Below are 26044 nucleotides of genomic sequence, written 5' to 3' on the forward strand. Positions count from 1 at the left end.
AAGAGACAGAACCTTCAGCAACCAGGATCCGACTCAATCCGTACAAAACTCGTCGGTCCTTCGAAATAAGGAAGCACGTCCGAAATGCGCCATTCGCCTCGTGGCATCCTTCTAGAGCTTCTCATCATCATCGGTCCGACTCAGGGCGTCCCGTCCCTAACACAGGCATAGCCTGTTCCATAATATCTTCATATCAACACAGTGACTTTTGCAAAGTGCCTATGCGTTCAGCTCTTTTGCCAAGTTATCGGCAGCTCACGGCACGCGGTCTTGAGACGGGTCATCTTCTCCCTCTCCTTGTACATACTCAGACATGCCCAGCTTCCATACCCCGTCCATTGGAGACATGTTGCGCTAGAATCATCCACCAAAGTTTGCATGAACGCCCGGTTCGGGCAGGAATGAGCCGGTGTTCGCCATTAGCAAAGCGCCACACCGTGTTGCGACGACCATCACACCTACCGGCTCAGCTCCTGAGCAACTTCAGCTCAGCACCACAGCAGATGTGATCCACTCCATACGATGTTATCATGGCATATATACATGTATACACACATGGATCGGTCTGCTATAGGCCCTCTAGTACATAACAAAAAGTAATGGGCCTCAAACGATCTGGCAGCGGAAATGGCGTTGGACCACGCAATTACGGCCCCCAAGGCGCGACCCGTCTTGATGATCACTTTGGCTTCCACCACATCTCCACATTGTCTTGTAAACGAGCCATAGAACGTCTGCGTGGCAAAAGTACCAACCCATCCATTTATCCATTATGAAATTATGGGGAAAAGCCGTTAGTTGGGGTTCGCATACATTATGAGCAGGTTGCCTGATCGCGGGATGGGAAATTCCCCAAAGCAAATAGTATTGGTGGCGTTATACGGGTTCAGCCCCTCCTTCCCGGGGATTCGGTCATAACAAAGAGAGATTGACCAACAGTCTGGCCAAATCAGTTATGATGTATGTGGAGAAAAATCCATCAGCCAAGACCATACCAGCCAGCCGTTGCTCTTTAGGCTATACTTACACACAACTACTGCCGTGTGCCGCAAAAAGCAAAACATCCAATCAATAAGTGTTACAGGCGCAGCGGTGTGCGTCACAACAACCTCCAACAGCTCAAACGCATGCCAAGCAAGAGATATTGTTAGCTCGTATGCGTTTTATTGGGAAGAGAGAAAGGAAGAGAGCTAGACCCAAGGTATCGGGCTCAGGTCGCGATGATGCATACTCAAGATGCATCGTGGAACCCCCTTGTATCATCTCTGACATCCCCCATCCATGCCAATCACATCGATGCCAGTCTAGGGCATGTACAATAGTAGGTGGCGTACCGTTACACAAGCTGAAGCAAGGATCAGAAGGGTACCGAGGCTGGTAGTTCTTGTAGGTAGGCTCGGGTATATAGCGTCTTGCGGAGAAAACCATTGGACGCGCAATGGGTATGACGGATAGTTTATTGATAGGTACATCGAACAAGCCTATCATATCGCGCAATTAAGGCTTTAACATAGGTTGAGCCTCCCCAAGATGACAAGAGTCTGGGCAAGTGATGCATCAAGAGTTGGCAACACAAGAAGAAGTCGTAGTAAGCCGAGGCTGTGGATAAATGCCTTTGGTCAAGCAGAAGTGGTGCTGCTCTATGAATCTTGCCCTCATAACAGAATCCCAGTAGGTCCCGTAGTTTGCCTCGGTCAAGTGTAACTCACAGGTCCTGGACGTCACAAAGAAGGCCATGACAAATCTCTCGTTGATATCAGTCGTGACGTAGTGGAATAGTAAACCTAAATGAATACTATGAATCTGGTCGTCGGGAGCCGGAAGATTGCGCTCTTGTTGCTTTGGAGACGTGCTTGTCGGTGATATGAATGCGATGAATTACTGATTGGAACTGCATCAGGATATCAAATGCTTTTCAGTCAATTACATGTAAGTTAGCAGGGTGGGATCTGAGTACGTATCTGCACGGCGTATCGTTGGAAGCTTTCTGCATATCTGGATGTGGTTGATGTTTGTTGGATATTAGCTAAATCGTGAACAAATGGTCGAAAGTAGTTATAGCGCTGAATATATACCAGAAGACAGTTGTTTCAAGGTAAACTTACTTTTAGTAGAACGTGATATGGTGAGAATGAAAACCCGAAGAGGTATAGTCTTTGCCTTTGTTCGCAGGTAGGTGTGGAGGTAAAAGAAGAAAAGAGGGTAATTATGTAGTTCATTTTGAGATGAGGAGGAAGAGAAACAAAAGGTTATTTGACTTTAGACAAAGCCATAAACGAGACTTGAGAATGCGGCCATGATCTACTTAGGGCTGTATCATCTATATTGAAGCTCAATAGCAATATATTCACAAATAAAAGCAAAGAAGGACAAAATCGATAAAAAGGCAACTGTTGTAGACTGGAAATTACATAAAGGAAGCCTTCCAATTTCAAGGCGATGGAGAAGACGTTTGTTTCTCTCTCAGGCTCTCTTCCGTCATCCCTTACTCTGTCAGACCCTCATAAACCAATCCCTCTACCCCCGCTACGAAGTCTACCCATGCGCCTTCGTTCCATGGATAATAACTCCCCCAAATAGTCACTACGATACCATTCTCCCCATCGATCCACATATCGCAATTTGGTGCACCATACCAATAGACCGTACCCTTACTTCTACCCCTCTTCCCATCTTTCAGCACTCTCTGTGCACCCTGAACACCACAACCCAGCCCATAGCTACCTTCGGGATCCAGATGAGGAGACGACAAGTCCACCGGAAGTATGATGGGAAGAGCATCTGAAACAGGAAGACTACGAGAGTCATTACGTAGATGCTCTGCAAGCTGCGGCTTTGTTATTTCCGCCACCGACTCGGCAGAAAGAATACGATGTCCTGTTATCGGATCGACACCTTGATTCTGCGGCAGCAACGCAGCAACAAGATGCACGTAGTCCCTTGCACTAGCCACCAGCCCCGTTCCCAAACACCCAACGTGATGCTGTCCCTCAGGGTACGCATCCGATCTTCTAACGACCTCTGGCTCCGCCGCATCCAGCGTGACAAAACCGGTTTCCGTCCTCATATTTCTCGGCCAGAATTTACCTGCATTCTCAGGCAGTGCGGTAACGGCGCCTCCAAACGCAGGCTCAAACCCGATTTCCCGGAGCCCGAGGGGATTGAAAATGTTTTCTTGCAGGTAGTCACCCAGGGTCTTCTTGGTGATGCGCTCGATGAGCACGGCGATCCAGTCGAGGCCCTGTCCGTAGTTTGTGTGCGTGCCTGGGTGCCAGAGGAGAGGGCTTGCAAGGAGAATGCCGTAAGGGTCGTTGGCTTCGTTTGTCTTTTCCCATACTCCCTCGCCGAGATCACGGACGTAGTCCACGAGTAGTTGGTTGAAGTAAGTGTGGCCGCCGCCATAAGTATGGTTTAAGAGCATTCGAGCTGTAATACTGCTCTTTTGGTCTTCAAGTTGCCACTGCTTCTTCCCTGTATTGCTATCCACGGTGTAGCCAGTCAAAACTTGCTTCGATGTGAGTTCTGGAAGGAAGGTGCTGATTGTGGTGGAGTCATCAAGGGTGGCCAGACCTTGCCCGACAAGCTGCATGTATGCTATTGCACCAATGATCTTTGTAAGGGATTGAATGATAGCTATTGATTCCGACGTAGGAGGTTTGGATGGACTCGAGCCATGGGAGAAGAGGACATTGTTCTGGGCGTCGACTACATGAACTAGGGCAGACGGCAGTGGTAACTTGTCTGCAGTCGGTTGTGTAGCATTGTCAATATGTTGTTCCAGCGCCGTGGTAGTCTCTTGGGTAATGGTTGGAAGACTCATGGTGGATGATAAGCGCGAGACTCGAATGCAGGAGGCACCGAACGATACAGTTGCATGTGTGGCTGCTTTATAAATCTAGATTAAAAGTGACCTAATGATCATTCCCGAAGTGCTGGTGTTGCAACCACCAAAAGCGCAAACTGGACCTCGCTCGCCGAAAAAAGTAACCTACTCTAGAAGGCCAAACTAACGCAGAGAAGACAAGGTCTACTCGAGTCAATAGCTTCACAGAGTCGAACGTGGGGCAATCGCTTACTTCAGCCGACACTTGCTGCATATCTGGACAAAAGAGGACAGTCGCCATGCATTGTGCTGCATTGTTTGTAAGCGCGCTAGGCCGTCAGCAATTCCGAAAAACGGATCTGACAATAATATATGGATTGCGACGTTCTAAAATAAAACCAAGTAAGTGTTCTTGTGCGTAGTTCGCCGGACCATAAAACGTACGCCATTTTGTGAGTTTAGTGTATAACCAATTTTGCTGCAATCCTGTACTCCAATGCGAGAAGGCCAGACATCTCAAACGAATACTCCAAGGACACGCAAAACCCCACAATAATCCCACGGTGCGTTTTTCATCGTGATCATCACCGTCATCAATAGATATCTTCCCATTTCCCCCACATGACGTCATGCTTGTATTTGTCCATAAGTTGACCTGTAGGGTCGTCGCCTTCTACATGTGCCCACGCGCCCGCGAAATGCAGAATGAATTTGCCAGGCTCCCACTGACCATGCTCATCTTCATAGCATTTGATCTCTTCGGGAAAGGCGTTCAATTTCGATTGGGGCGCGACGATGAACCTCTCCGAGTATGGCTCTTCCTTCATGACACGCACCAGGGCGTCCTGCTCGCTGTAGTCTTTGCCCTCGTCGGTGTGGCGGAGATCGAGTGCACGGTGGATGAATTCGAGGGATCGGTCGTGTGCGCGTACCAGGAAGGATCCCAGATTGAGGCCGTTGCAGTCGTTGGTGAAGATGTAGTCAACATTGTCGGCATGCTCGGCATTCTGCAGCTCTTCGTCGATTATGTTGGCAACATTGGTATTGGTGTTGGTGATGAGCGTGTCGAAGTCGAGCCACCATATCCAGTCATACTTTGCGGACTTGACCAGCCTTTCGATCATGTCGAACTTCCAATAGACAGGGTTTCCAGTTTCGCTGTGCTGTTCGTAGTCGATAACGAGGTCATAACCGTGACGGCGGGAGTAGTCTGAGCAGGACGTATGTCAGCTTGTCGATTTTGGGTAGCAGCTTGACCAAGCTTACGATCTTTGTTCCTTAGCGAGAGATAGAGGTATGATCTCTGTTCGGTGACGAAGGTTACGAGGGCCAATCGAGGCGGTTTCTTCTCCTCGACGTGGGGCCTCTGCTCAGGTTCGACAAGAGCGGGCGCAGGAGGAGGAGGCGATGCCGGCAACGGATGCTCCTCATGTCTCATTCCTTGACTGAGTTCCCAGCCCAAGAAGGCCAGGAAGACGAGCATGAGTACGAGTGAGGGCGGCAGCCTTCTTGCCGATCGGATGAGCATGATTGCAGCAGAGTGTCAAATTGAAGAAGGCGCTTGATTGACACGGGAGCAGGATGTGTTCACCTTGACATGAGCATGAGCATGAGCATGAGCAGCACCGAAGATGGCACAGTTGTGGCGACTGAAGGTGCGAGGGATGGAAGCCACTCATGGTGGAGATTAGTGAGTGGGAAAAGGAGACATGGTGGATTCACGTCAGGGACTCAGCCGTAGACAGGGTGGCGCACCGTTGCACAGCATATTCTGGACCAGGCTGATGGCGAAAAGGCTGGCTGGAGCAACAAAAGCGATAATGGACAAAGGAAGTCACAAATGCGAACATCGGACGCCAGTCCAGATGGGCCGTCGAGTCTACACGAATTGCCCATATCGAGTAAGGTGGACCGGAACAGCGCGGCAAGATTCGCGCTAGACCCCTGCATCCATTCTTCTCCACTCCTCACTCCGCCTACCGTGACGACGACGACAACGACGACGACGACAACGACGACGACGACATCATCAATATTACCATCGAGACTGGTCCTAATCCGTCATGTCTAGCTCTCGAGGTGCGCGCAAAGGACTCTTCGTCCACGGCGTCTGGCACTGTATGATGGCCAATACTCAACCCACTCAGGGCTGTCTGCTCACGTGCCATCAGGTGACTGCAGTCCGCGACTGCCCTCAGTGCATCTACAAACCTCAAAACCAGGCCCGAATCATGGGAGATGGTGTATGATATGCTCTTCACTACCAAACACCGTGCGCACAATTCTTATCAGCTCAATCCAGTTCGCACCTGCAACAAACCTCCACAAGAACAATGCAAGTTCTTCCTATGGGACGACGATGCCCGTACACGAGAGGACGAAGCTGTCGCAAATACAGCTGCCACTCTCACTTCAGAACACAAGCGCAAACGCTCCGTCAGCGGAAATCTAGACAAGTACCGTCCTTCAAAGGCCCAAGACGGCCATGATCCGGGTGAAGCCATGTCTCATCTGGAAACGCCTGGTAAGGCTGCCAAGACAACAATCTTCAGCACTCCCGCCTCCAAAAGATCTGGTCTCCCCTGGGACGAAGACCAAACCAACGACACGGCAGTTTATGGACTGCAAACACCCCACACGGGACGGAAGGCTCAGGGAGATTTGTTTATTGCAAGACCTTCAGCAGCGGCCAGCCCCTTCCCCTCTTCTGCCGCCAGTCAAGAAAGCAATCGTAGAGTTGCAACACCCTACTCAACACCCTATACTTCCATTGATGAAACGCCAAAGACAAGTCGCTTCAAGAATCCAATGGATCAAGACCTAGTCGGCGACGTCTTTAGTCTGTTGCAAGAATCCAACATCGTCTTACCTGTTCATGCCGAAGAGGAGCTTAAAACCTTGTTAATAAGACATGTAAAGCGTACAGAAGGTTTTAAGAGAGCACGAGACGTGACTCGTCTTGCTGTTAAGGCAAAGGACGCGAAAATCACCGAGTTCACGTACCGGATAGGTACCCTTGAGGCCGAGTTGGAGGCAGAGAAGGCCATGGTGACGCATCTACAATGGGAGGCCCAGAACCAGACTTCGGATTTTGACTAGATTGCCCTCTGCACAACAACCAGGAAAAACCCAACGAGAGTACCTAAACGTCACGCTTTCCTACGCACCCATTGTGTAGCGCGCAACCAGTTTTCGTCGATCTGAATCAGTGCCTGCATTAAAAGATCTGGATTGTGGCACTACCCTGCCCTGTCTTCACACTATGCCTCGGTAGGCCCCACTATCTCCAAAGCCAGCGGACTAGGTTCATCACTTAATTCCTTACTACATGTTGTTAATGTTTGCACAGCCCTGATGCGCCTGGCAGAAGTATTGGCGACCGGCGTGTCGCCATACAATGCTTCAACTATTCCTGTAGGACGAAAGCAAGTGTAGTCTGATATACGTGGCTACCGCCACCATGCGCCTGCAGATCTTCGGCTCTCACGCGCGTGTACATATGGTAGCGGAAATCAACGGCCTAGTCGAGAGCTGGGCTATGAAGCCATAAGAGCGCATATGCACGACTCCTTGTTTGAGATGAACATTTCCGACCGTACCAGCATGGTATTCACATATTTCATGGTCAAAGGCAGTGACTAAGGACCCGTCATTTTCGCACTGTAAGCTCTGGTGCTATCACAGGCAAGTGGGCACGTTAAAGGGGAGGAGGTCGGCCATGGTATCTAGGAGTTACTTTGCTTTTTCCGCTTCTTACCAATGCGCCACGGACGTAACGCGCCGTACTACAGCGGGGTATGCATACATATGTAGGCGCTGCAGCTGCACGTCCGGATCCCCAAAGTGTTTTCCGGTTATTGAAAACCCAGTGGTTAGGGAACGAGGGAGATCAGAATACCTTTGTGTATATCTTAGCAGGGATCGTCAAGAAACGCGGGTTCATATTACTTTCTTTTTGAAGAGTTCGACAACATACAAGATTTGGAATACGGTCATTGCAACTGTTCATCGACACCATAAACCTCAACATTCTCGTTTGAGTCTCTTATTCACAAACCAAAACTTCCTCCAAGGCTAGCAACTCTTTTTCTGAACTGCATTCACAAAATGGGATCCATAGACCAGAAACCCGGTATGCTACTCGTGCACCCACGTTTACTTCACGGGAGCGGAGATTCTAGCCCATACTTCTGGCGGTGGACAAAACTGCATTTCAGAGATATGATCAACATGTCCGCGGGCCAACATTCCAACGGCAAAGTCACCTCTTGCTTGCGGTTTGCTAGATCCGATGAGGGAAATGGGTATGGACACAACCCAGAGGGAGACACAAAGCCAATGTTTGTGTACGCATGTCTTGTTGACAACTTGGACGTCTTGAAGAGCAAGGCATACGATGATGTAAGCCGCGCTCTGAATTTGGAAACCACAAGGAAGCTCGGCGAGGATGAATGCCCAGTAGGATACAGTGAAGGTTTAGAGCAAGAGGGTAAAGAGCCAATGGTGTTCGACATTGTTGATGCCAAGTTCGCTGTCTATGAAGAGATTCCCACAGGAGGCGGACCGACCTTTCAGAACTTACCCCCGGATTTGCTGTCCCCCTTGGGTACCATGCTTGCTACACTCTCAACCTACCTGATTGCAGTAAACGTCGGACTCCCTGCAAGTGCAGGCGATGACATGAAGAAAATATCCGAAATGCTGTTGGGACGTCTCAGGAAACTTCTTCCCGCTTACATCAAAACATACTCATCGCTCTACTGCTGGAAAGGCAAGGAGGCTCAGCCAAAGGATCATCCGTTCACTGATGCTGAAAAGAATGCTGGATGGATGTTTATGATTTGCGTATCTGGTGCCATAGGACCTATTTCTAACGTTACAGAGTGGTTACCAAAAGATGTTTTTGATCGTGCGGTCTCGTCGCTTGGATACGGTGTCGATGTCCAGGTAGGAGAGATGGTAGGACAGGATGTACCGCGAGGCTATGGAATCTGGGAAGGAAACATTTTCATGCGTTAGGGAAAACCATGACTGGACCAAAAGGAATTGACCCAAGGGATCATCAAAAGGCCCTTCACGCTTAGCTTTGCCGTTTTTATCCCATCCTATTAGCTTCAACCTTTGATTTATAGATGCCTTATACACTAAGAAATTGTATCTTTATTCGTTGGCAATTAGCAATCCTGCTTTGCTCGGTATGTACTCATGTCGCGAAATTCAAACACCCATCGCGTATCGCACATACCTCAAGTATTACCACCTATGCAGTGTAGCTGTACGCTAGAGAATAGCTCTACATACAAAATGTAAGAATGAAGCTGAGGATAAAAAATGTAGATGTTGATGCGGGACCATTGAATGAAAAGGGCTGTATGTATCTGCCGCTATTGGACAATGACATAGTTTCTCCAGAGTGATCTTACGACAATATTCATTCGAAGTATATTGTATATAGTTCCCATGCAAGGGTTTTCTATTCTTTGTCATTTTGGAACAATTCCAAGTCTCGTAAACCTCATCGATGATGAGTCACCAATCTACTAATGCTCAACATCCCTTGATAATAGTGTGTTTCTTCGATTTTTCTATTTACCTTCGAATTTGCATCTCCGTTAATCGATGGCTGCGAAACTAAAAGTTTAACCTGGTTCATATTGGGAAATCGAAGTCATCAGAAGTCCGCAGCCCGAGCACACACATATGCAGACTAGGGTTAAGACCGATCTGAAGCGCATGCATTAGACCCAGCTTATCATGTGGGACTTAGTGAGAAATCTCTGCAAACATTGTATGATCATTGGGAATTATTTTTAGTTCTGAATAGGCTGGCTCATGGATTTCGGGATGAAGTTAGGCTTCCTGGTCGAGGATTTAATAGGACAAAAGCAGCTTCTATATACTACGAGCTCAAGCAAAGAAGGAAATAATGGTCGATGAAGTTGATGAGTGACCCCAGAAGATAATGTGACTGGCTTACAATCACATGGCTGTTTGGCCTTTTTCCACAGAAAGAGAGGTTGGTGAGGTTTGACGTACACGCCCATCGGCACGATATGCCAGTGATTAGCCGGCCTGCGTACGTGAGCCACAATTCCCATGTAACAACAGAGCCTTTCCATTGCTTGGGTCGCATTTGGCCAGTACCTGTTTTCTCATGTGTAAAGTATAGCGGATGAGAGATTAGCGAAGAACAAGAATGATGGCAATGTGTCAACGACAATTACAGCTAAGCATTGGCATCTCGGAAGACGGCAACAAAGTGCACCATGATTTGTTGGAAACACTCCAACCATCCAATGTGACGTACGCCAGGAACATAGCCGACAGACAATGATCCACTTCTCCCAGCGGAAGCTTGGCGACCCACGATAGCCTCCACGCAACTACCACAGGAAGATGTTCATCTAAGGAATCGCATGATGGTTACCGTCACATGGACCCATCATGCAGAACGAGCTTGTTTTGTCTAGTAAAAATTGTCTGTGGCGTTGCAAACGGCGTTCCTATGGCAGAATACGATAGGTCTATCCAACAGTTTGAACCTACACATGGGATTCTTGGCATCTCGCACGCCTTGGGCCAAACGAACTGAACCGAGTGATCCACCGGATACCTATCAGGAGCTCTAGCATCACTCTCCTTGGCGGACGTAGTGGGGTCCACGCCCTGGGCAAGATACAAAACTGACCCACTCCGCTGCAGTGAGACTGATGGAAATCCACCATTGTTGAGAAGTTCGAAAATACGAACACTACAACCAGTGCGATAAAATTCTAGTGATATATCGTTTCATGAGGGGTAACCACTTATCCATCCATCTCAGTATACAGCAGGCCACTCTGCAACATGGCTATGCAAACCCTGCGGAAGATCGGCGACTACATCGCGCCTCCTGCTGCGAAGAGCGAGGACGGCCGTGACCAATGGCCGTCACGGGCAGCCTTCCTGCTCGCTGCAATGGGTGGATGTGCAGGACAAGGAAACCTGCTCAGATATCCTAGTGTTCTGTATAACAACTATGGACTCCAGTGGTTCATCCCATATCTTTTGGCCGTATTTCTCATCGCCATTCCTGCACTCATCTTGGAAGTCTCGATTGGACAAGCGTACCGCGGAGGAACCGTCATCGCATGTAAGACTATAGCGCGAGGTTTTTGAGCAGGATGTAGGCTGACGTAGTTTACACCTCCAGTCAATAATGTACATCGCCGGCTAAAGGGTGTAGGTATGGGACCGGTCATTGTCAGCTTCCTCGTTGTGCAATATTTCACTGTCAACTTAGCATGGATCATGCAGTACTTCCGGCACAGCTTCACTAGCCCCTTGCCATGGGAAAATCGGATCGAAGAATTTTACTACCAAGACGTACTTCAACGCGGGGAGATTAACGAAGGAAGCCAGAGTGCCGATGGAAATTCAGTAACCCGGTTCACGGCTTACCCCAACGGAGCGCTCGTCGGCGAAACAGTTGGATGGAGTATCTTCGTTTGGTTTCTCATCTGGATTTCTATCTTCCGTGGCGTTGGGATGACAGGGCGAGTCGTCTACTTCACCATGGGCTTGCCAATTGTTACTACCGTCATCTTTGTTGGAAGAGCATTGTCACTCGAGAATGCAAGAGAAGGCGTTGACCTTGTGTGGAGGACATGGAGGAGCGATCAGCTTGCTTCGGGCGTTGTCTGGCAAACAGCCGTTGGCCAAGTATTCTTTTCGACGGGAATCGGGTTTGGATACTTTACTTCGTACGCGAGCTACAACACCAAACACTCCAACGCTGTCATGGACGCATGTCTCATCTGCGGTAGTAATGTTCTATTCGAGAACTTTGCCGCATTCGCCATCTTTGGCGTCGTTGGCTTCCTCCGCAGATGGCCCCAGGATGGTGAGAGACTCGGCGCATTTGTTGTCGGATTTCTCACTTTACCCGAAGCTGTACTCCAGATGCCCGGAGCTAATTTCTGGGCGGTACTCTTATTCTTTACACTTGTGGTTCTTGGATTCAGTTCGGCTTTTGTTATGTTGGATGTGGTGGTCACCCTTATCTGCGACTCTGGTATAGTCAAGGCGTCACGACCTGTTGTCGTCACCACACTTACCATTCTTTGCTTTCTCATGTAAGTATATTCCCTTGTCCCACATCAGCCAGATCTTATGAATGCTTACCAACTTACCCTCTCAAAACACAGGTGCCTACCATACTGTACTGAGTTTGGATACTATCTGCTCGATGGCATTGATCGGTGGGTAAACAATGTTGCCCTCATATTCGTTGTGTGGAGCGAAGTTTCCAGTGCTACTACTGTATACCGGTGGAAAGACATCGTCCATCAAACTGGGCTTCCTGCTTTCGTGGTCTACAATGTGGGCTTTCTTGGTGCTCAGGTACTTGGAATTAGCATAGCCCATGGAATAAATAGTCCAGGTATTGGAGCAGGTACCGGCATTGGTTTCTACTGTCTTATGGCTATCGTAGCTGTCGTAATAGCACGAAAACCTGACGTAGATGCCCCTTCATTCTGGAACAGCAATGCCGTTTTTAGGAAGTTTTGGTATCTCGCATTTTATTCAGTAAGTACTACATGGATTTGTGGCGCTTCTTGTTTGAGAGACTGACTAGGCTTCTAGGGCAATCAACTACGCCGTGACTTGAATGTGATTGTTGGGCAGGGGAAGAACTGGAAGATCCCTGCATTTATGCCTGTCCTGCTCCGTTACCTGAGCGGCCCTGTTCTCGCCATCATACTCTCTTTCGCCTTCCCGGAGTTTCACACTCTTCTCTTTGATCCCATGATGATTTCTGGGTTTATATTGTCTATCCTGACTATTATAGTCATTCTGCTCGGCTTGGTTATGCCTCGATATTACGATGCATTCATTCCTGTATACAGGCGATCCGAGGGTACTGAACCAACAATGCCTATGCAAACCAAGGGCGAATTAAGTGGAAAACCGACAACAGAAACGATAGCTGCGGAACACGGCCATGGAAGTGTAACAAGGGACTTGTCTCCTGGACAAGAAACGGGTGGTGAGAAGCAGGTCAAGACAACAAGCCTGACATGATCAACTAGAGGTTCAGCCTGGGTCTGTACGATGTAGACAATCGAGCGCACAGGGTTATGAGTAACTCAACACACAGCGAGAAAATGAACTTTTACTCGAAATTGAAGACATCTTGAATGCCATATAAATCTCTCAGCTTCAAGTTTACATATGCCCTTGCTATCCTGGTGAAACCTCCCTGCTTTTAGCTTGCGCGACTAATAGTGAGACACCAAAGAGGATTTAGTGACATAGCCTCTTGAGTCTACACACTAATAGCTTTGCCTTGCGAGAAACGATGAGATCTTGAGTTGTAGTATGGCAGAGGGATAATATAATGATAAGATGCCAGGAGAAGAGTAGCTGTAGACAGAAGAACGTGTTATGTGGGCGTAAAGCAACTAATATCGCTACTCGCAAAAGTAGACAGCGCGATTAAATTTCACCGCCTTCTCACATTGATCCTTGTAAGAAACCGTGCATATCTAATATCAAGCTCTCCCAGTGATTACGACTTTGGTTCCATATGAGGGTTAGTCTCTAGTGGGTTTTAGTGCATGAAGAAATACGATCTAATTTAGGCTCATTTGGTTCTCTATTTCCCGTCTCCGTTTACTCGCCTTTCTAGATTTACAGCTTCGATAGAGGGAGCTGACTAGCTTCTATTTACATTTGCATAGAAGAAGTAGAGGTTAAGCTCCATTTTGTGACTAGATTGTCGTTACGTGGCGGTCAAGTAGTCATCGCGTTGTAGGATGGGCTGCTAGGACTAGCAAGACAACGGAGTATTTAGCTACGCAAGTGGCTATTTAGTTACTCCTAGCCGCAACACTAAATAGTACTAATTATATTCGGAGTTCTAACCTATGAAGACCTGAAAACGTAAACACAAAACGGCCCAAAACAGCAAAATGAAAACGGACCAGCCAAATCGACCCTATTAGGTCTAGCTGGAAAATAGAGGTCTGTTCAGTGGTGCCTTGGCGCTTACTTCGTATCTGAAGGGCCCATGATTACTTTACGAAGGAATTAATGTTGTGCAGTAAATCGAGCTTACCTCAAGTTGAAATACATAAATTATCACATAATCGCTGTCGTGTACAAAGCGCTTCATTCAAGACAGAACGAATCTCTGATCTACATATTGCTTCACGTGCGGGTATACATGGGTAAGTGGACGGTATCTCGCGGATGTCTGAGCGGGCCGTCTATTCAAGGCCTAGTCGGCCGGTCTGGAGATTCCCGCCATTGGTATAACTAAATATACGAGATTTTTAAATAAGTCAATATAATGTGTAAGCGCTACCTGTCTGAGTGTCTTAGACTCGGTGCTTGTTAGTAGAATACGAAGTCATGACCACTCTGGCCATGGGGCCTCCTTGTGATCGAAAAACGACCAGTAGAGTACTAACAGGTCAAGTTGATAATTGCGACAAGGTAAGGTGAAGGCGCGTTAGATGTCGGATGCGATCAACACACGCTGTCAAATATGGCGCAAGGTAGGGCACAAGACAGCGAAGTCGCTGGTTTTCTTACATGATTGGTATTTGTGTCCAAATATCGTCGCGCATTACAAGGTCCATTTCTCTAACCTTCGTTCAAAAAACGTCCAGCCGCCTAAATTGGGGCCTGTCACAACCGAGACGTATAGCAATCAAGAGTCACGCTAAGATCTCGTACCTGGGCATCAGCCGGTTGGAATGGTATTCGGTCCGCCTCAGAATCTAGACGTTGTAGTGAAGTGCCTAGCAAGGAAGCGAATTATATTTGGTTGGATTTACTAAGATAGCTGTAGTACAGATATCATCTTGGAAGCCTTGAGGTATATAAGGTTGTGTATGCTGTGATATCTTTCAACTATACATTACCTATTATCTTCAAGTATCCTAGATAGACTCATCATTGTGTTTACTATACCACTATACCGCTACAATGCATCTACCTACGCTTTCCGTATTACTTGCCGCAAGTGCTTCCGTTGTTAGCGCTCAGGCAACCGTACCAGGCCTTGGATGCGTTTGCATGGTATGTTGAAGCTTTCAGATACCACGACAATATAATAACGGGGACAGGCACCAACCGGTTCAGGGAGAGATCAATCCATAGCCGACCGAACCACTCGTTGCTGCCATGATAATGCAGGTGAGTCAACACAGTGAAACAAACAGCAGTTTCTCAAAGAAATGTAATTGAGTATCATTTCTGACGGTGCACAGGAACTATGATTAATACGGTTAACTTCTGGAACCGTGGCAACTTCTACTGCCGTGTCCCGAACTCTGTTACTCCGGCCGATTGGGATCAGAACTGCTGCCGCAAGTGGTATGGAAGTGGGACTTACGGATATTGCAATCAGTCAACTTGATAAACTATAGCGATACGCACATGAATGCTGAGCTTGTTGTATCCTTTATACGCTGAGGAGATAAGGCGAATGCTCTAAGAGTCTGAACGCGCATTAATCAGCTTTTCAATAATATCACGAGTTTTTCACAATCTTCAGTGTGCATCATTGAACGTTACATTTGCGCCTGGTCCAAAAACAAATACTTACACGTTCGACTGCAACAATCTCAGCTTGCAACAATGAACAACCTAGAATTAAGAAAGAGCATTCGAGAAGGAGACAGCTACCAGGTTATGAGAACGTTTTGAAAGTGGTACATACACTCTCTAACAAGTATTAGACATGCAATCTCATCCCTCAATTGTGTCATCTCTGAAACACAATCTTAGGGAAGGTGGAAGAAGAAGAAGTTGGTTGATCGTTACGTTGTTAGAACGATTGAACATGTACCTTATCCCAGTTCGCGCATTACGACCAAGGTCAACACAAGCTTTCTCAAGCTCAGAATTCGAGCTTCTTGTATTAAAGTTACTGATTCAGGTTAAGCGTATGAATAGCATAAGGTATGTATTGGTAGATGTATGCCTTGAATGGGTGCCACATTGTAGAACATCTAGGTGAATGATTGGGTGGATGCTCTTTGCTTCTCGAATGAGCTTGGTGTGTTGGTATGCAAGCAGCACTACAATAGTGGTATCAATCCTAACAAACACTTTTTTTTGGATAAGTAGGCAATACACAGTTATACATGGAAATGGAAAATTGAGACGTTTATTCACTGTTGAGCAAGATAACCGAAGTTAATGGAGGGTGTTGTATAGACTTATCTTAAAAAGAATATAAGCTAAACTTTGAGTGTACTACATAGATATTTATAAGGCCCAAAATCGCTCCTTCAGGATTGATTTATACCACTCTTTCTTTCTTATGAGCTGGTTTTGGTAAGATCGCTCTGACTTATTATCCTACCATACGCGTCATGCTGCGCATCCCATTCGCTGATCTGGTCGTACGGTATCTTCACAAGCACATGTGTTTGCGCTCCATCTCCAAGATCCAGAACCTCTTGGCGCACCTTGTAGCCTCGAAGCTTAGGCAGCCAAATGATCCAGATATAGTAATACAACCCGCAAATGAGTAGTATGCCAATCCCAACCACGATGTAGGTACCGTACCAGAAGCTGACATCGCCACCTGTCGCTCCGCCAGTTGGTGGATACCATGGCATGATGATTAGGTATAGCTGAATTAAAATGTTGAAAATGAGTACGATGTTCCAAACACGGAAGGAGGGTGGTGGAAGTCCAAGGCGATTACGGCGAAACCGTAGCACATAGAGCCCAACGGCCATGAGAAGACTGAAACAAGCTGAGGGATACACCTGAAGGTCCGTGATGAATGAAAAAGCATCGCCCGCTGGCACTGCAAGGATGATGAGAATAGTGAGCGCCCATTTTGTGAAGTATGGTCCTATTGGGGTACCGAATGGTTTGGTGGATGCCCAGAACTGTGGCCAAGGAAGCACGCCTTGTCGACCACATTCTCTAATCAATCGTGAGGACCCTAGAAGGACAGCGATCAGATTGCCGAACGAGCTCAGTGCTATGAGGAAATTGAGGCCACGGACAGCACCATGGTCTCCAAACACCTTGGTGAATAGAATACCAGCAGCGATTGTTTTGCCTGCTAAAATTTCTTCCTTGGGAATGGCGGCAAAATAAGCCACGTTTGCCAAGATGTACAAGATGGCAACAAGTACTACTGCGGCAAATCCATTGTTCCTGATGCTCTTTACCGGGTTCTTCACCTCGTTGACCACATTGAATGCATTTTCATATCCAGCATCTGTATCATATGTCAGTAAGTATCTCTGTTCAGTTTCTTATAATTACTTACACGCAAAGATGATCTTGTACATGGCGTTGGTGACACCATATCCCGACGGACTACCGTCAAAAGCATCGCGAAATCCGGCTGAAGGGTTTTTGACCCTGGTGTGTCCACCCAGCACAACCAGCCCCGTGATAGCAATGAACACTAGTGTTATCAGTTTGATTGCCCCAATTGCATTGCTAATCCAGTAAGATGCTCTGGTATGGAACAGTACTACCAACACAGCAGCCGTGTAGCAGGCGACCGCAAGCCCCTTGGTTTCCCACGGCTTTGCTTGATAGTCTCCAATCTTGTAGAGGTAGTTGGCCATAACCACTGCGTTGCCAGAGCTAAAAGATAAGATGACTGATTGGATCGCAAATGTGGTCGGAAACAACCACTTGGGTCGCGGGAACGCTTGTTCTAGATAGGCCACCTCAGAACCTGATCGAGACGGAAAACACGCTGCATATTCCAAATACACCGATAGCGAAGATATTGATGTGAAGAATCCAATTGTCCAGAAGATCAGACTAAGCCCAACCGAGCCCGTACCTTTCAAAATCGATGCGGCTACAATCTACTATTAGCTTTCTTAACTTTGGTCAAAGTACTTTTTACATACGCGTCGAGAATATTCCTACGATTGATCAATATAAATCGAAATCTTAAGATTGAGGAACCAAATACCTGTGCCGATCATCTTCGAGAGATTCAAGAATACTATCGTGATAGGTCCAACATTGTATCCCAAAGGGGAATGTGTCTCGACAGGAGCTCCGCTCGCTTCTTGGTAGGCAATAGGAGCATTGTTACCACCTTGCTCCCCGACATATTTCAAATCCCCATCTATGACTTGAATATTGCCACTCGCTGTTACCGACTGAACCGCAGAAGCCGATCGATCTGGGTTTCCACCAATTTTGAAACGATTTCTGAAGAGCGAAGACATTGCGAAGGATAACTAGGTTTCTTGATGACCCAGTGCGTCACGCTATGTCATTGGGTGGCCTTAGAGACGTGTAAGCATGCGACGCAAGACGGACATAGCAGGTATATATGGAACTTCAAGGATAGAGCCGACCTTCCGCAGTTGGGGTTGGTTGCAAATAGGAGTGTGGATGTCACCATCGCACGTCATTTGCAACAGGATTGTTAAATTCTAGCGCATTGCCTTCAGATACTTGTTAAACCTATCAAGTTGTGTCGCGTGCCGAGCACGCGAAAGATAATGTATTTGCGACATCGCAGGGGTACCTTGAAGGGCCAAGGTGTTGGGTCTTCGCTTCACTGGGCAGTTCGTCGCGCAGCCTCGTATGTTCTTACTGAAGATTCGAATTTCTATAGCTTGATAAAGAATGAAGTGCTGTATACTACATAGCTAGGAATAAGTCATGACGTTGGAGGCGATAGAAGTTGTGGGAAACTTAGAATAACTGACAGACAATGACCAGGCGAGCTTGGAAGCGGGGGTGATGTAACGTTCATGTGGAACGTTCTAAATAGAATAAAGGATCGTACTCACATATGGATTAGGTGATTATGATCCCGGTGTATCTTGCCGAGAGCCCAAAAAGGAATCCAAGCCCGGGTGGTCCTTCTTCTAACTGCTCGGCTCTACTCGCAATATTGCTATCTACAATATACTATGTCTGCAAACGTGTTTTGCGTTACTAACGATAACAAGGTGGCAAAAAGCGCTATCCCGACTAAAATTGTTGTTGGCGTTACTTAAGTTATTTGAGTTTGCTGGCTAGGTAGTGATTTTAACAATATAGGTAGATGCTGTAATTGGCTTTAGCATTCTTATGTGGGAATTTATACGTCTAGATAGCGCTAACTATCTGAGCCAAGTAAGTTTGCAGATACGGTGTACAGGATCTCGAAACGGCCAATACATTTCACTCCAGCGGCTTGCTTTTCCCTCCACTTGCAGTACGGATTGTGGGCTCCAGCGGAAAAACAGAGTTTTCAGGCGTTACGCCTTCGTATATGGACCATCTTGGCTTCAACGCTTCGGGCGTAGGCCATGCATTCTCAGGATCACGCAGCCAAAGGCGGATAAGATGACGCCTAAATTGCTTTAGCACGGGAGTTTGCAAGATCATGTGAGTTGATACTCACTGCTGCTCCGGAGTGTTCTTGAATCCATCTCGGGCATGGAAAATGCTCAAATTGTTGGCATATTGCACATCGCCCTTTCGAAACCCAAGAGAAACAGAATGCTTATCAGCCAGAAAATGGAGGGCATCAAGGGCCTCGGCCTGAGCTTCAGTGATGGGTGGCACGTCAGAGGATCTTGGCAAACCCCAATAGCCCGTGAACGTCCTTCGTGCGTACTGGATGATCAGTCTCTCAGGAGTAGACTCGGTCTTTGGCTGATAGTGAAGCAATGGTCGCAGTGCATACTTGTCCCCCCTACCACCAAAACTATCACAAAAGTCAGGAGGTTTTTCAAATTTTATGTAATTAGAGGTTCAACGTACTTCTCGCTGGCCCAAGGCTCAGCCAGGGTCCTGATAAGATCTGGTCTCGTTCTGGCAAGCTCGTTGTACACTGTCCATGAGCTGGACAATTTGCTTTCGCCACCCTCCGCAGCAGTCTCCAAACATGCCAAGGCAATAACGTCACCCGAATCAGTATGAAATACCTGCTTATCGGTCGTATAAGCAGGTGCTCCAATTTTGTCAGCATCCACAATCGAGCTTAGATCTTTGATGTGAGCTAAGACGACATCCGCTGATTTTCCCTGATACTGAAAGTCCTGGCGCCCTCTAATTGGAGCTACGTGCGACGAGACTCCAGCGTATATGATAATATTCTCCTCACGGTCATGCTTATCAAATGGCAGGCCTCGAAGGACCTTGAAGCCACGTCGGTTATGGACCTCATCGGAAATGTTGCGCAGCTCAGCGTGCAGCTTTGGAAGAGGAAATGTCTCTTGGTTGACGAAGCCGAGTGGTTTGCCAAGAGCTGTTGTCGTTTCAGTACACCTCAATTATACGCATCAAAATAGCTTACATTTGAAGTATTCTAGCGCATCATCAATCTCCTGAAGCTCTTCCCCATTGAGTTCGTAGACGAAATTGTACCTTTCAGTGATGTCGCTTCCATTCCATACGAGGTCAGAGTTCAGTTCGTGGGGAAATCCATCTGGTAGCTGACTCGACAGCTCTTCAGTAGCTTTTCGGCGGGCAACACGTGCAAGATACTTGTCGAGATCGGGAGCATAATCGATATCGGGTTGGCCAACCGGACCAGTTCTTAATACTTGAGCAGTAGCCATGTTAATGATCGATATCTGAAAGCCTTACAGCGAAGAGACTCGATATAATAAAAAATTTAGTGTCGCAATGAGATTAGTATATCACGTCAACAGGTGTGCGATGCGGCCTTGATAGCGCAATTGAGGTAACATCTTGCGTCAACGCGGGGCTGATAGCGTCATGCCCTAGGTCCGGGCCGTCCCCAACCGGAGTATAGTCAACGTGAATACAATATACGCTTATATTCTCTTTTTAAAGCTAAGTATGCGGCTATTTTAGTGAACGGTCGTGGATAGTATTGGACCATTAGTCTTACTATATTGGACGCGAGCCACCTTTTATTTGTCACCATGATCTATAGCCACGGAAGAGAATGCTTCCGTGAATCAAGAATTGCTTAGACTTGATTAATTTATGAATTAATTATATATACTCTAGCTGCATGGTGGACTACCCTACCCTTATACTGCACCGCTGCCAATACTGAAATCAATGTGTTACTTTTGAATTGAGTCACTGGGGAAAGGTGAATATATAGACGCCTGTAGAGATACTTTTATGTCTTGATAGTGATGAGTATCGTAATACCAGCTATTTAATAATTGTGATTGGTAAGGTTAAGAGATCATCGCGCTTTTTCACTACTTATTATGGGTAAACAAACTTTGGTCCCCAAACACCCATCCTGAATTCGTATTCAATGCCTCTTCCACCTGATCCAGACTACAATACTTGAACCCATCCTTCGAACCCGCTTCTGGACCGATCTTCAAATTCCCTGTTTCAACCATTCTCAAGAAGCGTTCTATATGCTCTCTCTGATACATGAATTTACCCCGGATCTTCACTTCGCGCGGCATGATCTCTTGATACGAGGGTTTAAGATCAGCAAATACGCCTCCCAGCAAAATAAACTCTCCACCACGCTGGAGCGACTTGATGCCTGCCATGAAAAACAGCAGTTCTGCCTTTAAAGAGGAAGGCCTGTAGTCCACAAACGCGTGCGCTCCTTTTTCACCTGTCGCATCTTTCAGTGCCTTCACATCCATGTCTGTGTCGCCCGTTAGAACAACCGTTGATAACATCTCTTTCGCAGCATAGTACCTTTATAATATCTTAAGCTTTTCAGCTTTACGAGCTGTAGCCACAACCTTACAACCCATTGCCAATGCAATTAACACCCCGGCCCCTGAGAACTTGCCTGTCGCCGGCCCCACAATAACAGTATCACCCACCCCGATATTCGAGCTTGCCAACCCTCCTACTGCTAACAGGTAAGATCCCAAAAGCGCAAAGTCACTAATCTTGTATCCCAATCCACCTTCCTCTTTCCCCTTCACCAATTTCTCTTCTAACTTAAAAATCCCCTCTAGCGGAACAGGCAATTTCTCAGTAAAAACCCCCTCGTTCGAGACGCTCTTCGTGAGGGTCAGCGAGCCCGGATCAGCGCCACAGAGGGAGGCGCGAATGATTTCGGCGTGTGGATTGTCGCGGCTTCGGATCGTGGCATCGACCCACACAAGGTCGCCGATCTGAAGGGTGATGGCATCGGGGGGAAGAGAAAGGATACGTGCAACGCAGGAATAGCACAGAGTGTAGGGAGGGAAAGTTTGGATACTAGAAACATTAGATGTAATCTGTAGCGGAGCGGTGCTAGAACAAATAGCAATGGAATTGACAGGTGATTTGGTATTGAGTAAGGAAGTTCGAAACAACAGCTATACAGCATGTTAATGCAGGGTGGAATCGAAAGTCGGAGCAATACAAAATTTCTTTCGTGATAAACTTACTTGCTCCTTGAAAGCACCAGATAACAGCACCGGAAGTAGCGGAGGTATCATCGCATAGAGTGGTGCGACGAGCGCTGAGCCGAGCGTAACAGGTGGAGTTTGAACATCTTTCAGGACCAGGGACGTGCCGAACTGCTCCAATACCAGAGCTTTGTAGGTTGCCATTGTGGTTGCTAACGTACTTTAGTGATATATGAAGCCTTGTTCAAGAACGATTAGAAATATATTATTGGGTGAAGTTTTTAACACAGGATAAGGGGCAGACAATCTACTCACACTCACTTTATCTACACCGTTCTACATCTAGTATTTACCTACCTGTGTCTCCTGATTTGAGATACGGAGCCCGCGGACAAACATCTAGTAACAATCCGAGGCTGAACGCTAAGCTATGCAGTCACATGAGTAGTGTAGTCTGTGCAGGTTTCGCTAGTGGGACTTGGCTATGCAAATACATGAATAGTCCATGTAGTTTTCAAAGGTAGGACTTTTCTTAATGAACCTTGGGGCCAAAACTTCGAGGTTTTAGTACGTGTTTCTCTTTGAAATATTTAAGCTAAGTACACATTAATTCTAGCTAGCCGAGGTGAGACTTGCTATTCTGTTTTGAGAAAAATAGTCCGATACGCTATAAGCCAGATGGATACAAGATATTAAGGCCATAGTCGATACAGATTGAGCGAAATGAGTTAGAGTATATTGTCATTGTAGGCAAATATATAGCTACACCGCTTATTGGGGCTGTCGCTATGGTGTAGTGTTGTGTGGCCAATTCTTTCTAAGACCAACTGTATCGGCTTCTGAGTGTCTATTTGAATATTGTTACGCTACGGTTTCTTATGGCTGAGCTATATCCTCCCCAAACTGGCGCCACTGCTTTTTGACATCTATGTCAATCTTCCCAGAATTTGATGCCACGAGCGTGTCCCTTCCAGCAGACTCATTCGTATACATCACAAGGTGTTCCTAGTGATATTCAGTGCTCACTCTCAATGATACGGACTATCGATAATGCTTACCTTTCCTAAAGTCAATTTGATCGAGCCTTCTAGCCAACGCATCGGCTTGTAGACCTTCATGTTATCTTTCCCATTGATTAGGGATAAGATGTTGTCAACAACAACGAAGGTCTGCATATAACCCGCTCGTGCCATCTTTGGTCCACCAGAAGCTGCAACGTCGCCCGCAGCGAAGACATTCGGAAAACGCTCATCAGCGATCTGCAGTGTTGGTCTGACAAGAATGTGGGAAGACTCCTTTGATATTGACTCCAACGAGAGGCTGGATATGACTGAGCTGTTTGGCCGCTGACCAGTACATGGGATCTGTGCTTCGTGAGTTGACTGATCGAGGGAATTTCGACACCCAAGGGATAACCTACGATGAGATCAAAGGTCTCTTCTCCGCCTCGTTTGAGCTTGAGGGTGTGACTACCCTCCAAGACCTGTGGCCGTTCATTGAGCCAGACCTCAACGCCCATTTCATCAAACCTTTTCGTTACGTACTGATGTAACCGTTCTCCAAAGCTTGGGAGCAGCCTATCTCTTGAATGTAACAGCACAACACTTTTCTCAGGATGAAAGTCCTTGATATCGCTTGCAAGCTCGACACCTACTGCGCCTCCACCAACAACCGCAATTCGTGCCGCCTTCTCGATTTTACTCTGCAAGCCTCTCAATTCTCGTTGCGCATCAAGACTTTCCGTTGCTGCTACCTTGCTGGGAATTGCTGATGACGTGCCAGTGGCAATCACTAGGTATTCATATTCCAGTTCCTTTCCACCCTCCAGTCTGATGACGCGCTCATTCACCTTATCAACCTTTCCTTGCACAAACTCAAATATGCCTTTTGGTGCTCCTTTTTCTAATCCTTGAAATGGAATGAATGCAAATTTCTCGTACCTCTGGATCACGCTAAATCTGGGAAAGGCAAACACATAATTGAAATGTGAATTCTTCTCGATGAGTACAACGCGATATCCACTGGGAAGAGTCTCGATCAGGTGTTTTGCTGTAAAGTATCCTGTGAAGGAACCGCCGACTACGACCACATTCTTAGTTTGCGTTGATGGCAAGGACTTGTAGGTGTAACGGTGGACTACAGCCTTAATCTTGCGGGTCGAGGCTGTAAGTGCGAACGAGGGCAAGTGACGCAGAAGGAGAAAAAGAAGAGTCAGATAATCAGAGACCATTTTGTACGAGTACTGGTATTAGAGAGTGATGTATTAAACCCTACGCTGAACCCTTATGAACATGCGCATGTGTTATTCATATCCCGCTAATGCCCAGCCTGTTTGGCCGATAAGTCGGAGCCGAGGTTTCGGAGTGACGTTCGGATCCGAACTCGCACGCGCTCCATAAGTTTAGACCAATAGTAGTAGATCCGAAATTATGTTGAAATCCAGACAAACCGCCCCTTCGTGACCTACAGAAGGTCTATGTGTGCAGCCACGATACTAGTTAGGCTTCGCTATTGAGCTCTACACCCAAACGGGCCTTAAATATGCAGGCGCATAACGCGCAACCAAACACGTCCTTAGCGAGGTTTATCTCACGCGCACAGCTAGCATTGTCTACAAAATCTTAAATGCCCTGTCTAGATTATGCCATAATTATGCGATCTACAGATCCCGTCACCCAAATCACATTACCACACCCTACCAATAGTACCTTGTCCACCACTCTACCCACAATATGTTGTCCAGCTCACATATCGACTATTGTTGAAACATTGATTCCAGCCATTCGCCAGCGAGGTTGCGGGTGTTGGGTCCGTTTTACAGCCTCTGTTCTTGAAAAGCAAAACTATGAAGGTACTCATTAAACTGTCCATTTGTGGCGCTTTGGGAGCGGGTCAATATACGTACCTACGCACCCCTTCTTGACCCAGAAGACCTGCATACTGTTCCCACGCAACTCCTTGCAATTACCGGTGGGGCGGTCATCAGGGATAGCGACGTTGTCATCTACTTTCGAGATGCCACATTTCTGGTCATCCCAGGTACCAATTATAGCAGCGGTGTTGTCGCGGGGAAAGATGCCAATAGAATCAGTCGTCGGGGCAGATAGAGAAACACTTGGTAAAGTTGCCGCGATAGCGATCATTGGCAAAATGTTGAATCTCATGGTGTCGAAAGCTGTGAAAGCGTGTTTAATGTCTTTGAGAATGTTTGTGCGAATGTTTGTGGCTACTGTAAATAAGGCATTATTTATATATATAAGATTACAGTGAGACTCTGGGGCTATAGAATATGGGCTAAAAACAGCACTGAGGATAGAATTTAGAGGGTTCAGCTGAGGCTGAGAAAGGTGATGAGAATACATCGAAACAGGCTAGACTAATTCCTAGCTTAGTCAAGTAGCTGAAATTTTGTAGATCGAATGATCGTAACACATAATATTTGCCTTGTTGGTACTATAAGCGCTTGGCATCAGCTGAGCCTTATAGGATTTTTGCAGCTGGCTATATGTCCGTTGTCAAGTATTTTGATGAGGCTGCGTCGCCAGCAGATGGGATAGAGCCAAAGGGATTATATCGCCATAAGCAATCTTTTCCTTCTGAGCACTAGTTTTGGTTAGTATCAACTAAGACTAGCCTCAGCAGCAACGTTGTTGAAGGACCTAGTAATCTATAAGGTCCCTAAGTCGGGATCAGAGCCTGGAGCAACATAATCTGACTAAGGAGTAAGGTGATATCTGAAGATAGATAGAGCGCTTGTAGCTACGATTGCATTTCATTGATCGATCCATCTCCTAACTCATTTATACAGTCACCTATCAGAAGTTTGTTCGCGTAAGCACGGGCCCACCCCAACCACAATCGAGCTGCAGAGCTCCATCTTCTTCAACACCACGTAACTACATCAAAATGGCATCTTTTTCTACCAAAATTTCGAGCAATCGAA

General features: G+C 46.9%; 12 protein-coding genes across 12 annotated transcripts; 5 read left to right on the plus strand and 7 right to left on the minus strand.

The window, feature by feature from the left end:
* Window positions 1-421: 421 nt before the first annotated feature.
* On the plus strand, window positions 422-574 carry COCCADRAFT_87532 (uncharacterized protein; the record flags this gene model as incomplete). The annotated part of the gene is made up of 1 exon (XM_007710890.1): window positions 422-574. A coding segment is annotated over one exon (153 nt), but the record flags the coding sequence as incomplete, so codon positions are not given.
* Window positions 575-2485: 1911 nt separating this feature from the next.
* COCCADRAFT_87633 (uncharacterized protein) lies at window positions 2486-3820 on the minus strand (the record flags this gene model as incomplete). Its single annotated transcript, XM_007710891.1, has 1 exon — window positions 2486-3820. One exon carries the CDS (start codon window positions 3818-3820, stop codon window positions 2486-2488), a length of 1335 nt encoding a protein of 444 aa, XP_007709081.1.
* Window positions 3821-4416: 596 nt separating this feature from the next.
* Window positions 4417-5351, minus strand: COCCADRAFT_87665 (glycosyltransferase family 34 protein; the record flags this gene model as incomplete). The annotated part of the gene is made up of 2 exons (XM_007710892.1): window positions 4417-5033; window positions 5090-5351. 2 exons carry the CDS (start codon window positions 5349-5351, stop codon window positions 4417-4419), a joined length of 879 nt encoding a protein of 292 aa, XP_007709082.1.
* Window positions 5352-5886: 535 nt separating this feature from the next.
* COCCADRAFT_87671 (uncharacterized protein) lies at window positions 5887-6922 on the plus strand (the record flags this gene model as incomplete). Its single annotated transcript, XM_007710893.1, has 3 exons — window positions 5887-5941; window positions 5995-6066; window positions 6126-6922. 3 exons carry the CDS (start codon window positions 5887-5889, stop codon window positions 6920-6922), a joined length of 924 nt encoding a protein of 307 aa, XP_007709083.1.
* Window positions 6923-8053: 1131 nt separating this feature from the next.
* On the plus strand, window positions 8054-8842 carry COCCADRAFT_23633 (uncharacterized protein; the record flags this gene model as incomplete). The annotated part of the gene is made up of 1 exon (XM_007710837.1): window positions 8054-8842. The coding sequence occupies one exon, from the start codon at window positions 8054-8056 to the stop codon at window positions 8840-8842; it is 789 nt and encodes a 262-aa protein (XP_007709027.1).
* Window positions 8843-10669: 1827 nt separating this feature from the next.
* Window positions 10670-12886, plus strand: COCCADRAFT_23634 (uncharacterized protein; the record flags this gene model as incomplete). Its single annotated transcript, XM_007710838.1, has 4 exons — window positions 10670-10955; window positions 11016-11937; window positions 12010-12391; window positions 12449-12886. 4 exons carry the CDS (start codon window positions 10670-10672, stop codon window positions 12884-12886), a joined length of 2028 nt encoding a protein of 675 aa, XP_007709028.1.
* Window positions 12887-14797: 1911 nt separating this feature from the next.
* COCCADRAFT_87680 (uncharacterized protein) lies at window positions 14798-15230 on the plus strand (the record flags this gene model as incomplete). Its single annotated transcript, XM_007710894.1, has 3 exons — window positions 14798-14890; window positions 14938-15007; window positions 15082-15230. 3 exons carry the CDS (start codon window positions 14798-14800, stop codon window positions 15228-15230), a joined length of 312 nt encoding a protein of 103 aa, XP_007709084.1.
* A 907-nt stretch (window positions 15231-16137) lies between these two features.
* COCCADRAFT_87558 (uncharacterized protein) lies at window positions 16138-18036 on the minus strand (the record flags this gene model as incomplete). The annotated part of the gene is made up of 4 exons (XM_007710895.1): window positions 16138-17057; window positions 17109-17657; window positions 17710-17724; window positions 17775-18036. 4 exons carry the CDS (start codon window positions 18034-18036, stop codon window positions 16138-16140), a joined length of 1746 nt encoding a protein of 581 aa, XP_007709085.1.
* A 949-nt stretch (window positions 18037-18985) lies between these two features.
* On the minus strand, window positions 18986-20370 carry COCCADRAFT_2348 (uncharacterized protein; the record flags this gene model as incomplete). The annotated part of the gene is made up of 4 exons (XM_007710822.1): window positions 18986-19157; window positions 19209-19514; window positions 19571-20057; window positions 20106-20370. 4 exons carry the CDS (start codon window positions 20368-20370, stop codon window positions 18986-18988), a joined length of 1230 nt encoding a protein of 409 aa, XP_007709012.1.
* Window positions 20371-21456: 1086 nt separating this feature from the next.
* On the minus strand, window positions 21457-22305 carry COCCADRAFT_23637 (uncharacterized protein; the record flags this gene model as incomplete). The annotated part of the gene is made up of 2 exons (XM_007710839.1): window positions 21457-22068; window positions 22141-22305. 2 exons carry the CDS (start codon window positions 22303-22305, stop codon window positions 21457-21459), a joined length of 777 nt encoding a protein of 258 aa, XP_007709029.1.
* Window positions 22306-22977: 672 nt separating this feature from the next.
* On the minus strand, window positions 22978-24331 carry COCCADRAFT_87710 (uncharacterized protein; the record flags this gene model as incomplete). Its single annotated transcript, XM_007710896.1, has 3 exons — window positions 22978-23106; window positions 23160-23465; window positions 23522-24331. 3 exons carry the CDS (start codon window positions 24329-24331, stop codon window positions 22978-22980), a joined length of 1245 nt encoding a protein of 414 aa, XP_007709086.1.
* Window positions 24332-24959: 628 nt separating this feature from the next.
* Window positions 24960-25463, minus strand: COCCADRAFT_87660 (uncharacterized protein; the record flags this gene model as incomplete). The annotated part of the gene is made up of 1 exon (XM_007710897.1): window positions 24960-25463. One exon carries the CDS (start codon window positions 25461-25463, stop codon window positions 24960-24962), a length of 504 nt encoding a protein of 167 aa, XP_007709087.1.
* Between the last annotated feature and the right edge of the window lie 581 nt (window positions 25464-26044).

The sequence above is a fragment of the Bipolaris zeicola genome (assembly GCF_000523435.1).
Source record: "Bipolaris zeicola 26-R-13 unplaced genomic scaffold scaffold_22, whole genome shotgun sequence".
Classification (NCBI taxonomy): domain Eukaryota; kingdom Fungi; phylum Ascomycota; class Dothideomycetes; order Pleosporales; family Pleosporaceae; genus Bipolaris; species Bipolaris zeicola.